This window comes from Neofelis nebulosa, chromosome 9, assembly GCF_028018385.1.
Source record: "Neofelis nebulosa isolate mNeoNeb1 chromosome 9, mNeoNeb1.pri, whole genome shotgun sequence".
NCBI classification, from domain to species: Eukaryota; Metazoa; Chordata; class Mammalia; order Carnivora; family Felidae; genus Neofelis; species Neofelis nebulosa.
Window position 1 is genome coordinate 111,461,724 of NC_080790.1, and position 18,695 is coordinate 111,480,418.

At 40.8% G+C, this 18,695-nt stretch overlaps 1 protein-coding gene across 4 annotated transcripts in view; it reads right to left on the reverse strand.

Annotated features, from left to right (window-relative positions):
- The window catches only part of ATRN (attractin), a 161,402-nt gene that overhangs the window by 21,441 nt on the left and 121,266 nt on the right, over window positions 1–18,695 (reverse strand). For 3 of the 4 annotated variants that reach the window (XM_058685027.1, XM_058685025.1, XM_058685024.1), the window contains exon 25: window positions 9,795–9,856. In XM_058685027.1, coding sequence (XP_058541010.1) covers window positions 9,795–9,856 — 62 coding nt within the window. Of the gene's footprint in view, window positions 1–5,253; window positions 6,234–9,794; window positions 9,857–18,695 lie in introns of those variants that run through there. The other variant, XM_058685026.1, reaches the window with a different exon arrangement.

Here is an 18,695-nt window from a genome sequence, read left to right on the forward strand (position 1 = left end):
TCATGGGAGGGAGGGACCCAAATAGCTTCAGGATGGAGGCTGGTCACCAGAAAAACCAATCACATGATTAGAGAGCTAGAATGTTCAGTGCCCTCCCTGCTGCATCCCCACCCAACAACCAGAGGGGAGGGGAGATGGCTAGACACTGAGTTCATTAATCACGTCTCTGTAATGGAACCTTGAAAGAAATGAGGAGCCATGAAGTTTGAGGGAGCTTTTGGGTTGGTGAACACATATGTTCGTTCATGTGCTGGGAGGGGGGCATGCCCAGAGAGGGAGTGGAAGCTGTGCTCTCTACCCACCCCTATAACCTGCCCTATGAATCTCTTCAATTTGGCTGTTCCTGAGTTACATTCTTTCCAATAACTGTAATTTTAAGTGCTGTGCTTTTTCTGAGTTCTGTGAGTCATTCTGGCAAACTGTCAAATGTGGGGAGGGTCACAGGAACCCCCGAATTTGTAGCTGGCCAGGCAGAAGCATGGGCAGCCTGAGGACCCATTCGTGGTTGACATCTGAAGTGGGTGCAGTCCCGGCAGACTGAGCCCTTAACCGGTGGGGTCTGTGCCAACTCCAGGTAGTGTCAGAACCGAAGAGACCTGCAGGACACCGAGTTGGTGTCAGAGAATTGGATGTTGTCTGGAAAAACCAAGCAATGAGTAAAACTATAGAGATGAAGGGTAGGGAGAAGAAAGCAAGCATTTTCCAGGAAAAAAGGAAAACCACATGCAAGTACTGTGAGGTAGGAAAGGAGCATGGTGCTTGTGAAAAACCGGAAGATGGCTCATGCAGTGGGACTGCAGAGGAGAGTAGCATAAGGTGAACATGGAGATGCGAGCAAAGGTCAGTTGACCTGGGCTAGTTTAGATACAATGAGAAGCCACAGAGTATAAGGGAACAGATGTACATGGATTCATTTCCAAGGTCTCCTCGGATTTTGTGTGGACCGTAGAGGGGCTCTGACTGCGGGGGGTGTGGTGAGGGAGTGCCTGGTGCATGGGAGACAAGTCACTCGGAAGTGGCAGCAGGGCAGACGGTGAGGAAGGACCAAAAAGTTCACTTCCGGGAGTGTTATGCCACAGACGGGACGGCAGAGTTCAATCGGAATACAGAATGAGAAGATGGCCAGGGTCAAGCTCTGGGAGAACATCGACAGTGAGAAGCTGACAGAAAAGTTCAACAAAAGAGTGGCCTCAGAGCAGTCTGGGGTCAGAGAAGGCCAGCAGAGTCTCAATGACGGGTGGTCAGCTCCTTGATACTGATGAGAATCAAGAAGATGACAACTAAAAAGCATCTCTGGGATGTGGCAATAGAGGTGCTCTTGCTGCCCTCCACACACACACAAATTTAGATGGAGTGTGGTGATGGAAGTCAGAACAGGGAGGGCTGAAAAGCAAAAAAGGTTTCTAGTACAACGATTTTTAAGGGCAGTGAAAACACTCCATAGGGTATTAGGAGACTGGATATATGTCATTATGTATTTGCCCAAACCTATAGAATATACAACACCAAGAGTGACCCCTAAGGTCAACTATGGGCTTTGGAGGATCATGATGTGTCAGTGTAGGTTCATCCTCGGTAAAAAATGTACAATTCTGGGGAGTGATGTTGATGATGGGGGAGAGGCTATGCTTGTGTGGGGGCAGGGAGATACGGGAAATCTCTGTACTTTCTTCTCAATTTTGTCATAACTGTAAAATTGCTTTAAACAGAGATTCTAAAAAATTTAAACAAACAAACCCAAACAAAATAAAAATGTGCTGGAGCCCACAGCCAATGGATACAAGGAGGGAAGGGAACTGCCACAGTGTTCAAGGGGAGCTACATTCAGCGTGGCCACAACAGGCGGCTTCTTCTCCATTCTGTGTTTGTGCTAAGCAGTGGGAGACAGCAGCTGAGGCAGTAAGCCCTGGGCCTGGGGCCGGGCAGGCCAGGCAGGATGGTGGCCCTTTCACTCAGGAAACAAACTAACAGTACAGCCTGCCCAGCAACATGCTCTGCCCCTACTCCACACTCACTAGAGGATGTGACACACAGAAACAGCATCCACACACAGACAAATGGCAGTCTTCAACACATCCCCAAATCAGACATTTTGAGGAAACCAATACTGTGAAAGAGAGGCATCAAACAACAGCAACAAAACCCAAACATCCGAGGAGAGTTATTAATAATAGCACAAAACAAGACTTCAAAATAAAATAAAATAAGATAAAATAAAATAAAATAAAATATTAATCTCACAAAGGAACATGAGAAGAAGCTACATTCACAGTGAAACAGGCCATAAGGAAAAATATATTAGAAATAAAATGCAAAAGTTAAAAAAAAAACTTATCAGATGGACTCAACAAAGGAAATGGACCCAACTTTGGATTACATTAATGAGCTGGAAAATACTGCTGTGGAGCTCACATAGAATGCAGTGCAAAAGGAAAATGAAAGAATAAGTGAGTTCAGTTAAGAAATATAAAGGACAGATCCAGAATCTTCCTCATTAATCTAACAGAGAATTCTAGAATTCAAGCAAAGGGATGAAAGGAGTAGAAACAAGCAAAGAGAAGACAACACTGCAAAACTCAAGACTCCAGTCCTCAGTCTGAAAGCCCCTCCTCCTCGCCCCGTATCAAATTCCTTCTCAGGTCCTTTCTGAATTACTCATACAGTCCTGCAGAACAACAACATCCAACAAAGGGAAAGGCATGGGACACATAAGATGGTGTGAGAAAAAAAATGGTAAAACTTACAAAAATTGTTCCTACAGAACCTAAAATGACTACAATCTAGAATTTAAATCCCAGATAATCGCTACTTTGGAGGCCACCGGATGGCTGTGCAGGCTGTTACAGGGCTCACTGAGAGCCTCATAGCAGACAGCTCTTGTAGGGACTGGACTCATGAAGCTGCCAGGAGCTTAGGCCGTGGTCCCATCCCCTTCAGTGGCTACACAATCTTCCTTCCCATCTGACCTCCCATGCTTTAGCTTGCGTGTGGATGCCCCAGGCCCTGAATTCACAGAATTTTCAGCTAACTTAGGGTTTCTCAATGCCAACTGAACATAAGAATCACGAGAGAGCCTTTGAAATATCACAAGGATCAGGTGCCCTAAGAGACCAAGGAATTGGCATCTCTGGGGCATGGGGCCCAGGTGGCTCCTAGTGCTTTTTAAGTTTCCCAGGGTGTTCTAAGGTACAGCTAGGGCTGTGAGACATGTAACTGTTTCAGGCTCTCAAACCCAATTTAAAACCTGTAGGAGAGGCCTCTAATTGGCCCTGTTCATCTTTGCATGTCAAATTATAGGTTCAGCTATGTATGAGTTGTTCTTAAGCTCCAGCCTGGTAAATAAGTGCATTGAAGGGTGATTAAGTACTATCATAAGAGTCCCAAAGGGGATGGACTTTGGGGTGAATATATCAGGAGAAGACTCATGGAATAGGCAATTGGGTTGGGTTCTGAAGGTTTCAGACTATGACAGGTCAGTGGGATCAGGTAAATACCTTTGAGACAAATGCAGAGGAGACCCAGATAAGTCTACCACCCCTCCAGGCCCTGCAGCTCATGTGGCCAAAAAGGAAGGAAATGACAGCTATCTTGGAGAGGCTCATAATCTGGTGGAAGTCACAGGGCAAAGATTGATGAAATACTGAATTTGCAAGAATATAGAATGATGCTTCGGCCCCACTCTTGAAGGACCACAGAAGGTGGCTCAGGTCGGTGACCCTACCTGCCTGCCACTAAACAGAGTAAAAACTCTACTGGGAGGGGTGGGAGGAGATCTTGGGATTTTGATTTCTCCTGTGGTAACATTAGAAGGCAGTTTCCTTTTGGAATCTCTACTTCTGTGGAATGAAGAGATTTTCTTGTGAATGGGAGGTCGTTTCATCAAATTTCCAGCACTCCATACCGCTAGCATTGCAACATTTAGGAGAGAGGTTCTGTGGTGCCCACTCAGCTCCAATGAACTGTGCTGAGTATTTACTGAAAAAGGGAGTAACACAGAGAGTGAGTCCCGGGCCTAGTGGATGGTGTGGTCCCTGGAGCCGAAGCAATTAATATCTTGCCTTGATTCACTGGCACTCCTACTGCAGAGTATAGTAAAGCTGTAATCAAATAGATCCCACACGGATATAGGAACACCTAAACATGAAAAGACAACAGGGAAAATACCCATGAAGAAAACAGGGAAGGACAGAGAGGTCTGCTTCGTGGAAAACACCATAAATGGGGTTCAAAGACAAACAACTGAGCACACACACCTGTTAATAGTTGCAAAATAAAACAAGGTCCTGAATTTTAGTACAAAAAAGGCAAATATCCCGATAGAAATAAAAACAAAGGATAGGGACAGGTAATTCAAAACAAGAACTATAAGAGATCAGTAAGCCTCACTCATAATTAAAGACATCCAAATTTAAGATACCAGTGATACCTCTCAGACTGGCGAATTAAAAATAATGGCAATTTTTAGTGTTGCTAAGACATAGTAAGAGGAAGAGGCCATAAGACAAATTATATTCCTGCTGTAGGAGTGTAAATTCATGCCACTGTTGAGGGCCCATGGCAGTGTTTTTGCATTTTGATGCAGCAATTATAGGGACAGAAAAGCTATCCCAGAGAGATCTTCATAGAAAAACGTAAAGGTATATGTAACAAAATTGAAGACAATCTAAGAGTCAGTCAAAAGAGGACTGGTTAAACAAAATATGGTACTTGTACTATGAGAAAAGCTGTTTAGAAATGAAGTGAATCTCCACATGGGAAAGTTAACCATAAAACATGGCATAAAAAGACAAGTTATAGAACATGTAAGCAGGGAGCCCACTTTATAAACCAAAGAATCAGAAAAAAACAGAACTTATGTGCAGCATATATACAGAGAAAAAACTGTGGAAACACATGCATCAAAATATTAACAGTGATAATTTCTTAAAAGTAGAATTAGGAGAAGTTTGAATTTTAATTTTTACGTTGTTTGAAGTTTTACTACGAACATAAACTACTTTTGATGTTTTATAAGAGAATTATGTGTATGCTGATTTTCTACTTTAAAAAGTCTGAATGAAGACTTAATATTTTGTTTTCAAATACCTGGATTAGTTTAGCATTATTTTATCGTATCTTTTTATGTCATCCCTACCAATTTTTCCCTTTACATTATCTAGATCATTGTTGCTCAATAGAAATTTAATGTGAGCCTCATATGTAATTATAAAAGTTCTAGTAGCCACATTAAAAAGTAAAAAGAAACAGGTGAAATTAATTTTAATAAAATAGTTTTATTTAACCCAAGATTGCTAAAACATCATTTGAACATGTGACCAGTATAAAAATTGAGACATTTTATATTCTAAGTCTTCAAAATCCAGTGTGTATTTAATACTAATAAGCACATCTCAATTTGAACACTAAATTTTTACCAGAAAATATTTCATCTGTATTTAAATTTCCTAAAATCCACAAGTGAAAAAGTAGATTCACATATCCAGGTTGTTCTAAACATACTTAAAAGTTCTCTACTAACTGAATCAAGTAGCAGTTTTTAAATTATATTTAAATTAGTTGAAATGAAAAAGTCAGTTTCTTAGTCACACCAGCTACATTTCAAGTGCTTGTGAGCTACATGTGACAAGTGACTGTTCAGTCTATACTGATCTTTTACCTTCTTGTTTCTTACTATCTACTTTTTATTTCTATTTAGCTTTTCATCACTTAAAACAAATCGGAACCTTTTAAACTTTATCTATTTTGGTCGTTATGTATATATTCCACTGGTTAATCTGATTTTGTGCCAGTGCCACACTGACCACTGTAGCTTGACAAAATGTTTACTATCTGGGAGGGCCAGTGGACAGTCTCCCCACCCTCTCCACTTTTTCTTGGTAATTCTTGATCTTGTTATGCTGTAATTTTGAGCAATTTATTAACTGAAGTAATACAAATATACAAATTTCATTTTTATTGGTGAAATGTAGAAATATAATTGATTTTTTTCCCCAGAAACACTGAAGGCTTTTATTAGATTCTTTTATCTCCCTCCAAGATTAGAGGGCTGCAACGGTTACTTCTTGGTGGAGATGTCATCGTCATCCAGAAACTAAAGGGTACAGTTTATAGCAGGCAGAAGGGGACCCATCAGGATGTGGATGAATCTTGATGTGAGGCCATCTGCGTTCCAACATCACTTGGGAAGGGATTTCTCCTTTCACGGTAGAAAGGGGAGGGCACCCCATGGTTTACTATGGGAAATATAATTATATGGTTTTCATGACAGCATCTGCCTTTACCAATAAGAGCTGCAAAAGATGTACACCTCTGAACGACATAAAACTGATTTTTTAATACTGCCCTTGTGTCTAGCTACTTTGCTGAATTCACCTATTAATTCTAACATTTTTTATGCAAATTCTTTTGAATTCCTCCCATAATCATGTTGCAAGTGTGATGATTTTTCTTTTTCAATTCTTACGTATTTTATTTTTCTTCTCTTACTGTATCGGCTAGAACCTTTGTCACAATGTCGAATGAAGTAATTGGTAAGTAGAATCTGTCTTGTTCCCAAACTCGAAGAGAAAGTTTCTAACATTTTTCCATTAAGAATGTGGTTTGCTATTGGCTTTATACATTGGTCCTTTATCAGATTTAAAGAAGTTTTTTTCTATTCTGAGTTTCCTAGAAGTTTTTTAATGAATGATATCAAATTTTATCAAATGCTTTCCCCCACTGATTAAGAAGATCTTATTATTCTCCTCCCTTATTATGCAATTAATGTTAATTACATGGATTGATTTTTCTGATGCTAAATCAACTTTGTAATTCCTGGAATGAACTCAACTGGGTCATAGTGGATTTTTGCTTCTTCATTCCTGAGTGAGATTGGCTTGTAAATTCCATTCTCATAATATTCTTGTCAGGTTGTGCTAAATTCATAAAATAAATTGGGATGTATTCCTTCCTTTTCGGTTCTCTAGAAGATTTGGTTAATAATGATATTATTTCTTCCTTAAAACGTTATAAATTACCAATGAAGCCACCTGGGCCTGGAGTTACCTTTGTGGGAAAATTTTAAGTTATGTATTGTTTTTAAACAGATATAGGGCTATCCAATATTCAAGTTCCTATTCTGTATCAATTTCAGTAAGTTGTAGATAATTTTGTTTTTTTAACTGTTCCATTCCATTTGTTCAATTTTCAAACTTATTTGCATAAAGTTGCTCATAAAATACTCTTATGGAGGAAAAAAATGTCTGCAGCGTTTGGAGTAATGCTTCCTTTTAAATTTTTGACATTATTTATACCTTCTCTCTTTCTTTCTTGGTCAATCTTGCCAAGGGATTATCAGTATTATTATTTTCAAAGATCCAACTTTGCGGTTCTTTCAATTCTCTCTACTGTACTTCTTGCCCTGTAACATTAATTTTACTCTATTTATACTGCTTCCTTCTACTTTCTTTCGGTTTAATTAGTTCTTTTTCTGACTTACTGAGAAAGCTTTTTTCCTTTTCCAATATGTGCTTTTTATAAAGCAGTGATCTTCAACCTTAGCTGCACACTGCAATCACCGGGGAGCTTTCAAATGCTTAAGTCCCATCCCCAGAGATTCTGACATGACTGGTCTGAGATGTGGCATGGGCATCAAAAGCTTCCCAAGTGATTCTACTGTGTAACCAAGGTTGAGAACCACAGATTTAAAGCCATACCTTCTAAGTACAACTTTAACTGCATCTTGATCATTCAAATTGTTTTAAAATTTCTGCAGTGATTTTATGAAAATTTTTATTTTTTAAAATTTTCAAGTTTATTGGTAGGGGCAGAGAGAGAAGGACAGAATCTCAAGCACTGACAATGCAGAGCTTTACGTGGAGCTCGAACTCATCAATAATGAGATTATGACCTGAGCCAAAATCAAGAGTTGGATGCTTAACTGACTGAGCCACCCAGGCACCCCTTCTGTAAAATTTTTAAATGGACAAATCCAATACATGGCTTTAGAAGTCAGGTGAGTAGTTATTTTGGGGGAAGAATGAAGGGGCTGTGACTGATAACACGGGGAGCTTCTAAAGTGCATGTTTAATTTGTGATAATTTATTGAGCTGGACACCTGCTCTATAAGTGTTTCTGTAATTTTATAGTATACTTAAAAATAGATTTCATACAAGGACTGGGAATTATAATGGCATTAGCCTTCTCAATATTAATACTGGGAGCTAGAAGAAACAGCATTCACGTCTTCTAAATTCTAATGGAAAATAGTTTCCAGCCTAGAATTCTGCATTCAAACTTTTGTTTTTTTTTTTTTATTTTTATTTTTTAAATTTTTTTTTTTTCAACGTTTTTTATTTATTTTGGGGACAGAGAGAGACAGAGCATGAACGGGGGAGGGGCAGAGACAGAGGGAGACACAGAATCGGAAACAGGCTCCAGGCTCTGAGCCATCAGCCCAGAGCCCGACGCGGGGCTCGAACTCACGGACCGCGAGATCGTGACCTGGCTGAAGTCGGACGCTTAACCGACTGCGCCACCCAGGCGCCCCTGCATTCAAACTTTTGATCAAACATGAAGGTAAAATTAGAACATTTTCAGACAGAGAAAGTTACAGAAAAGTTACCTCCCCTGCAACTTTTCTCAAAACTCCTGGAGAACGTGCCCCAGTAAAAGGAGGAAATAAATAGGGAGATAATGACAGGAGATCCTGGAAACAGAGATTTCAACACAGGAGGAAGGCAGAAGAAGTTCCCAAGATGGTAATCGTGCAGCAGGCCTCCAGAGCTAGCGCACCCAGGGCAGCAGGCTGGAGGGCTCCAGGACAGATATCTCCAAGAGAAACTGAAACCAGGAGACTACACCTGCTTATGTCTGACCACAGACAGATTTTTCAGTTCTAGTTACACAGAAAACCAAATCAGGGCTAGTTACATAGAAAACCAAACGATGAAAAAACCCAGGTTACGATAAACAAAGAGTGATTCCCCCATCCAAAAAACGGGGAGGTATAATCATAGTTCAACCCAGCTGTGAATAGGGGTTTTACAGTTATAACAACAAAAACGGGAGCACTGATTTAGCCAAACATTGTGATGTAACTATATGACATGAGGGGGAAGGCAGGGGATTTCGCACTCGTGGTATGTGGGGAGTTGTTGGGTGAGGTTACATGCGATAATGAATCCTCATCTATAGTGGGACATCGAAAGATAGACTGAACTGGAAAATCAAGAAATAGTGTAAGCATGGAGAAGTTAAATATCCTTACGACAATTTAAACTGGAGGGAAGTAAGGGATGGGAAGGTGTGGGGCAGGATGCTGCTACTTTCTCTTATGAGATCTGGAGCATGTGTATTTTTCAATTATGTGTATACAGTATTTCATAAAAACAAAGTTAAAAATAAAAGAATCCCAAGAGGTAACAAGTTACTTTTAGCTTAAAAACTCTGGATAATCACCTGAATCATCCCTGAACAAGAAGAAGCATATTGGTAGCACACACTAGTAATCGTTATTGATTGTTTCAACCCCAAATTCTCCCCATATGAAGGTCCAAATTATCTACATTTTAGTATAGAATACATGAAAAGCGGCTCCCAAAAGCCAGAACATACAAAGCAAATGTTTTCATTCATCAGATTACACTGAATTTACATTATTGCAACCAACATGTAACTTCTCAAAAAGGCCTATTAAGTTAGTTGGATCTGTTTTGCCCACACCAGATTATTCATTTATCTTTTATGAGCTGATAATTAATGGGATTAAGTACCTGAATCAAAAGAGAGGATATGGTTTGTAGAAGTGAAATTACCTGAAGAAAGTCACGAAGAACTGTACCAGGTCCATAAAATTGCTGTGCTGGGAGAAGGCGATCTGTGAGGGAGAAACAGGCAGCGTGAGGAGGTAGACTACTGAGCAGCACCATCAACTCGGCCTTCCTGGTTCAAGGGTTAAGCTAAAAGACACACTTGAAATGCTCAGGAAGAGTTCTTTAACCCTTTAGTTTCTTTTCTGGCTTAACTGCCAACCCAGAGGTAATATTCTGAAGCCTCAACGCGAACTCCCAGAGTGCCAGCCTTTCTGCTCTTGACATCAGATCTAAGTCCTTTCAGTGTGACCTTGAAGACCTCTCAGACCCCCAACGTGAAAACCCCAATGCCAGGCAAGCCAGTTTGCTTGCTACCTCCTCTGCCTTCCTCTGGACAAAATGCTCTCCTTGTTTGCTTTGAGTTCAAGTTCTTGGATCTACCTCGAGCTCAGGAGCCTCTTCTGTGCCCTTCATCCCTTTGATACTTACATGCTCAGCAAATACTCACTCAGGATAGTGTCCTTTCAAAAAAAACCCGTATCTCAAGTTTTACTACATTAAGTATCATCTGACAATCAATATAACACCAGTTGGAACCTAAATAATTTTATTACACGGTTAATAGTTTTTATGCAAAGAATATAAAAAAGTCCCTAATGTAGTTCATCGAAGACACCACTGACTGAAACAGGCATTATTTTGTATACAATTAAGAAAAAACATTGTCAATTATACTATGACAAAATGCTTTAAAAATCATTGACTAAGATGCATCATGATTTCAGAGATATTAGAACATGAAAAAAATAAGCATGTCAGGATTTATTACTAAGTATGATAACTGTGTCATTATTAGGTATAATACTCATAGTACTAGCCAGATGTTATGGCATATTCCCTGCTTTTTAAATTTTTTATGAATTTTTTTTAATGTTTATTTTTGAGAGAGAGACAGAGTGCAAGCAAGGGAGGGGCAGAGACAGAGGAAACACTGTATCTGAAGCAGGCTGTCAGTACAGAGCCTGACGTGGGGCTCAACCCATGAACCGCTAGATCATGACTTGAGCCAAAGTCGGATGCTGAAGTGACTAAGCCACCCAGGCGCCTCTTCCCTGCTTATTTAAAGAGAACATAGCCCTCCTTGGAGAGACAATGGTACTGTAAGTAAAACAATTATTAACTAAGGTGATTACTGCTCCAGCACAGACAATAAATATGACAGGAATCAGAGAAGTAAATGATTAGCGGCTTCTTTTTCTAATCCCACCCAACTCTCTTTGTCAGACAACAGCTTCCATCCTATGGTAATGAAAGAAAAGTCCCAGCACTGGGACAATTCAAGGCTTTGTGCTTTTTTTTTTTTCAATTTTTATTTTTTTAATATGAAATTTATTGTCAAATTGGTTTCCATATAACACCCAGTGCTCATCCCAACAGGTGCCCTCCTCAATGCCCATAACCCATTTTCCCCTCCCTCCCACCCCCCACCAACCCTCAGTTTATTCTCAGTTTTTAAGAATCTCTTATGGTTTGCCTCCTTCCCTCTCTGTAACTTTTTTTTCCCCTTCTTCTTCTTAACAGTTTCTCGGGTCTTCTGTTAAGTTTCTCAGGATCTACATAAGAGTGAAAACATATGGCATCTATCTTTCTCTGTATGACTTATTTCACTTAGCATAACACTCTCCAGTTCCATCCATGTTGCTACAAAAGGCCATATTTCATTCTTTCTCATTGCCCAGTAGTATTCCGTTGTACGTATAAACCACAACTTCTTTAGCCATTCACCAGTTGATGGACATTTAGGCTCTTTCCGTAATTTGGCTATCGTTGAAAGTGTTGCTAGAAACAAGTGCCCCTATGTATCAGCACTCCCATATCCCTTGGGTAAATTCCTAGCAGTACTATTGCTGGCTCATAGGCTAGATCTGTTTTTAATTTTTTGAGGAACCTCCACACTATAAAGAACTCACCAAACTCCACACCTGAAAAACAAATAACCCAGTGAAGAAATGGGCAGAAAACATGAATAGACACTTCTCTAAAGAAGACATCCAGATGGCCAACAGGCACATGAAAAGATGCTCAACGTCGCTCCTCATCAGGGAAATACAAATCAAAACCGCACCCAGATACCACCTCACGCCAGTCAGAGTGGCCAAAATGAACAAATCAGGGGACTACAGATGTTGGAGAGGATGTGGAGAAATGGGAACCCTCTTGTACTGTTGGCTTTGTGCTATTTTTACAACCAGACTCAAAGAGGCAGAGGAGGTTTCCAATGTTTGCCTTTTCTGATGGTCTTGTTTTCTTTTAGACATTCCATAAATAAAGTTCCAACACTACCTATTCAGGCTATAGGACATTATGGGGAATAGAATTTTCAGTTTTTGTGTCCTCTCTCTAGCCACCATATAATCAGAAATACAAAGATACATAGATTTTATGCCACAGGTAAGGAGAAACCCACATTCTTTGCTTTTACTTCATTTTCTAACAGTAACCAGTCACAAGTAAGATCCTTTGAGAATATGGCCACCACCCTTGCACAAAAGCTCTTTAATAAGCTGGAGAAGAACAACTGTTTAAACAAGGTTATTCAATCTTGAGGAATGAGGACTCCAGGTTACAGCATATAAAGAAGGAGAAGGTAACAGATTCCAGTCCAACCAATTCTGTTTATAGACTTTCATCTTTTAAAGCATTAGTATGTCCTCATTGTTTAGACTTAAAGTGATCCTGAGATGCTTTCCCCACTGTCAGGTGCCAGGAAGCACGGATGCGAATAGTACCCTCTGAGGACTACCAGATGTTTGTGCCCCTTGAGCCACAAAACACTCCTCAGTGCCGCGATCACAGCTGACTTCTTGGTGAAGTAGGGAAACACCACGTTCATGTCTAATTCAAAACCACAACGAACCAATATAAATTGGTTGCCAGCGTGGCTGCTACCCAAGACTCACATTAAGGCAATCTCTTTTGTTATGTATTACAAAGGTTTTGTAGGGGGAAAAAAAAGTCCTAACATAAAAGTGTTTATGAACAGACTGACCATTTAGAAACATCTATTCTTGCTCAATACCGCACCTACCATGTCAGTCTTTGTGGATTAAGCTTTGATTGACAGGGTGATGAACTTATTGTCCAAACTGAAAACTTCTGAGAGAGAAGGGGAAACACAATTCAAAATTACACTGGGCAATCCCTATCAAAATAACACCAGCATTCTTCACAGAGCCAAAACAAACAATTCTAAAACTGGAACCAGAAAAGACCCCAAATAGCCAATGTTGAAAAAGAAAACCAAAGATGGAGGCATCACAATTCCAGACTTCAAGCTGTATTACAAAGTTGTAACCATCAAATATGATGCTGGCACAAAAACAGACACACAGATCAATGCAGCAGAATAGAGAACCCAGAAAAGGGTCCACATATGTATTCTTCAACTATTCTTCAACAAAGCAGGGAAGAATATCCAATGGAAAAAAGACAGTCTCTTCAGCAAATGGTGCTAGGAAAACTGGACAGCAACATGCAGAAGAATGAAACTGAACTACTTTTTTACACCACACACAAAAATAAATTCAAATGGATGAAAGACCTAAATATAAGACAGGAAACCATCAAAATCCTGTAAGAGAACACAGAGAGCAACCTTTTTGACCTCAGCCACAGCAACTTCTTACTAGACATGTCTCTGCAGACAAGGGAAACAAAAGCCAAAATGAACTACTGGGACTTCATCAAGATAAAAAGCTTCTGCACAGGAAACAATCAACAAAACTAAAAGGCAACTGATAGAATAGGAGAAGTTATCTGCAAAGGACATATGGGATGAAGGGTTAGTATCCAAAATCGACAAAGAGCTTATCAAACTCAACACCCAAAAAACAAATAATCCAGTGAAGAAATGGGCAGAAGACATGGATAGACACTTTTCCAAAGAAGACATTCAGAAGACAGACACATGAAAAGATGCTCAACATCACTCATCATCAGGGAAATACAAATCAAAGCCACAATGAAATACTACTTCACACCTGTCAGAGTGGCTAAAAAAATTTTTTTTTAACGTTTATTTATTTTTGAGACAGAGAGAGACAGAGCATGAACGGGGGAGGGTCAGAGAGAGGGAGACACAGAATCTGAAACAGGCTCCAGGCTCTGAGCTGTCAGCACAGAGCCCGATGCGGGGCTTGAACTCACTGACAGCGAGATCATGATCTGAGCAGAAGTCAGCCGCTTAACCGAGTGAGCCACCCAGGCACCCCCAGAGTGGCTAAAATGAACAACTCAAGAAACAACAGATGTTGGCAAGGATGCAGAGCAAGGGGAACCCTTTTGCACTGCTGTTGGGAATGCAAACTGTTGCAGCCATTCTGGAAAACAGTATGGAGGTTCCTCAAAAAATTAAAAATAGAACTACCCTACGCCCCAGCAAATGCATTACTAGGTATTTATTCAAAGGATACAAAAATGCTGATTCAAAGGGGCACATGCACCCCAATGTTTATAGCAGCACTATCAACCACAGTCAACTTATGAAAAGAGCCCAAATGTCCATTGACTGATGAATGGATAAAGAAGATGTGGAATATATACACAATGGAATATTACTTGGTGATGAAAAAGAATAAAATCTTGCCATTTGCAACAAAGTGGATGGAACTAGAATGTATTATGCTAAGTGAAATAAGTCAGTCAGAGAAAGACAAATATATGATTTCACTCATATGTGGAATTTAAGAAACAAAACAGATGAACATAGGGGAAGGGAAGGAAAAATAAGATAAAAGCAGAGAGGGAGGCAAACCATAAGAGACTCTTAAATACAGACAACAAACTGAGGGTTGCTGGAGGGGAGGTGGATGGGGGGGATGGGGCAAATGAGTGATGGGCATTAAGGAGACACTTAAAGGGGATGAGCAGTAGGTGTTATATGTAAGGATGAATCACTAATTGTATTACTGAAACCAGTATTACACTATATGTTAACTAACTAGAATTTAAATAGAAAAAAATTACAGTGGGACCACAAGCATGAATTGCACTGTCGCTACTCAGACCATCAGACATGCAAACCAATTGCAAAAGTGATCTTGTGGAAGATTAGATTTTACTGAAAGTGCTGTTGGAGAACTGATCGCACAAAACCACAGGCAAATGAGGACTTGGCAGGATTATCAACTGAAGAGGTATGAAGGTAAAAACACAAGTCCTTCAAAATGCTCCAGGGAGGATTAAGAGAGGACCTTGGGAAAATTGGTGATGCTCTTGACTACTAAATCATGCTGTGAAGTCAAATCTGAAGTGAAGGACTCCATCCGTGCTGTCCGATCTCCAGGCACTATCTATCTGCACAACTGAAGCCACACCTCTACTTATCTTGCTCAAGTTTTCTTAGATGTGCATTTATTTATGGTCTTTTTCTTTCATTAGAAAATAAGATCCATGAGGACAGGGACCTTGCTGCTGACTACATGTCTCTAGTGCCTAAAGCACTGACTGGCACATAAGAGTGTTTAATAAATATGTGCTGAATAAATGAATAGGGTAACTGGAAAAATAATGACCCTATCTCCACCTTCCCCCAAAACTGAGTTAAGACCTGATCGAGTTTTCTTTCTTGAACCATGAGAATTGGCTCATGGTTGCAACCATAATTTAAAATTTGTTAACTGTAAAATTAAACACTTTCGTGCTTTTGTTTCACCTAAGACAATATTCCAATCAGAACTTTCTTCCATGAATTATTACAAAATAGACATTGAAACAAACATTGAAGTGCTTGTGGCTTTTCTGACACTGAAGAAAATGGGGACTGTCTATAATAAAATATACTTAATACAAGGAAGAAAACATCATTACGATTTGTAAATAAAACTCACAGTATCATTTTTCTCCCTTTAGTAGGTATCGCTCCCCACATTCCAGCAAACCTAGAATTCATGTCCCCTGACATTTCCACAACCTGCTTCTGCTTCACTTTCGGCAGTAAGTTTGATTAAGCTGTGCTTGCCCAGGGGACCCTCTGGGCATATTAAATAAATCTGAGAAACTAAATCCAGAAGCCCAGCTAGCCCCAGGGTTTAGGGGAGTGCACGGTGGGCCTACATTTCCTATGCAGTAATTTTGTTTCTGCCAAACACGTGTTTTCAGGTTGCTCTACTACTGAACTTGGTCTTTCCGTCACCAGAATGCCCTGCCCACCCATCTGCAGTGGGCACCCTCTGTCCCTTGCTACCCGGTCCAAACACTCCCTTCCTCATTCTGCCACCTGCTCCTCCACTGGGGATTGGCTCTCTCTTCTCTACATTCCCAGTGCCTGATCCACTTCCCTTTCAGGGCATGGGACAGTCATATTCCACCTTATATGATGGCTGTGTATGCAAGAGATGTCCTGGAAAAACAGATGCCTGTACTCTTCTGTCTACAAAGGTATCAATTTCTGACTTTCTAATTGCTATAGGATAAAGAACAAAAAGGCAATTCCCTACCTCCCACAGAAGCAGATACCCTGACCTCCAGAGGGCAAATACACCATCGTATTCCAAAAACTAGACAATGGTTCTCAAACTCTGGAGAGCTTGCAACAAAGCGTGAATCCCATTTCTACTCCTGAAGCTTTAAGCTCCCCAGGTGATTCTGATGCTGGTGTCCAAAGACTGTATTTTAGGGGACACTGAACTAAAGAATTAAAGGCAAGAGTCTACCCTGCTCCTTCCCCTGAACAATTCCTTTAGTGTTTCGGAACTACACTGAAAAAATTTGTCATTTTTACTTGGAAGGTTTGGCCCCCAAAGAAATGAACTTGGATCTTCTCCAGGGGTGGGAGTGTGGTGGGGAAAGGGGGAAGGATGAGGATAGTGCTTTGAAACAGAGAGGTATGGCCCAAACCCTGAGACCAGGAAATGGAAGGAATGGAGAAGATGTTCTAGAGTTTTGAAAGGGCCAAGGAATACAGGGTGACTGCATGGTAGGCCTGGGGAGGCTCTGGGGCCTCACTGGTTATTCTGTGCTCAAGTGCCTAGGTCTGAGACACATGGGAATGAGGACAGCTGTCTTAAAACAAACCTAACGGCCAGAAGCCAGGGCAGTCAGTGAATGAAGATCAGAGGGCCTTCCCCAGATCTCTGGGTTCAGGTAAGTCCTGAGGTTTCTGCAGTCCTGAGAAGGGGATGGGGCTGAGAATGGATTTCTTATCAACTGTGGTAGGGAGGGTGCTCTAAAATTTTTTTAAAAATTAAAAAAAACTAAGGCACTTCTTAATTTTTTTTTCAACGTTTTTTATTTATTTTTGGGACAGAGAGAGACAGAGCATGAACGGGGGAGGGGCAGAGAGAGAGGGAGACACAGAATTGGAAACAGGCTCCAGGCTCCGAGCCATCAGCCCACAGCCTGACGCGGGGCTCGAACTCACGGACCTCGAGATCGTGACCTGGCTGAAGTCGGACGCTTAACCGGCTGCGCCACCCAGGCACCCCCTAAGGCACTTCTTATATTAAACTACCACAGAACAGATTCTTTTTCTAACATTTGTATTTTACATCTACTATGTGCAATCCAGAAAAGTAGGTATTCGGAAACAAGTGAACGAATGGACGAATGAATACTGAATAGGGAAAGACCACTGTTTAATACAGAAGGTTTGAAAACAGAGAGGGAAGGACCTCTAGTTTGCCTTTATCTTCCCTACCATGAGTGATCTTCACTGTTATGAACACACAAGGTAGAGGATGGGAAAGGACAGCTGGCCATCCTGAGAAGTAAAGATTGCTAGCTCCCAGGCAGCACCTGGTGGGCTCTGAGAAAACCCAAGGTCTGTATGTACCTGACAGAATCCTGATGGGCTGCTCCGATGGCTCTTGAGGCCCGCAGCTTCACCAGGGCTCACCTCCTACTGGTCTGGGAGTCTGTCCAGACCGGGGCCCCTCTGCTCTTCAAACAGGCTCTGCAGACGCTGAAGATCTCACTTCAGGATCTGAGAGGGCCAAAGTGGCCTTGGCTGCCATCTGGGCTCCTGGCTTCACCATGCCAATCTTGCCACACAGCTGTGGCACTGCAAGGCCGGAAGTCAGGAGAGAACGGACTCCTCCTGTAAGAACTCAGGCCTCAGCTGTGTCAAAGATGGAAGACTCTGTGACCACTCTCACCGGGCTCTCCTGCTGCTACCACCTTGAGTTTTGCTGTGCCACAGAAAAGTTTTCTTGTATTAAATCTTGCCATTTGCAACAACATGGATGGATCTAGAAGGTGTAATGCTAAGTGAAGTCAGTCAGAGAAAGTCAAATACCATGCAATTTCACTCATTAGTGGAATTTAAGGAAAAAAAAAAAACAAAGAAAAAAAAAGAGACAAACCAAAAAACAGACTCTTAACTACAGAAAACTGATGTTACCAGAGGGGAGGAGGGTGGGGGATATGTGAAACAGGGGATGGGGATTAAGAAGTACATTTGTGATGGACACCGGGTGATGTATGGAATTGCCGAATCACTATACTATACACCCGAAACTAGTATTCACACTGTATGCTAACTATATTGGAATTAAAACAAAAAAAGAACAAAGGAACACTGGATGCCCTTGTGGCAGCTGCAGAAGCTTCCAGCAGAGGTGGGCCTGCAGCTTCTTCACAAAATAATTGATAGCATTTGTAGCCGAGCTTATCCTCTCTACCAGGATTCGTGCTGTGTTTGGGATTCAACAGAATGGAAGAATGTTCTAGAAGATATTACCAAATTTTTCAAAGCTGTAGTTGGTAAAAATTTACCTGATGAAGAGGTATTTCAGCAGTTGAATCAGCTGAATTAATTTCATCAAGAAGCTATCATGAAATGCTTAAAAAGTAGGAAAAGATGAAATCAGGCAGGCTCTGTTACAAGAAATAGTTGATATTTCTTCT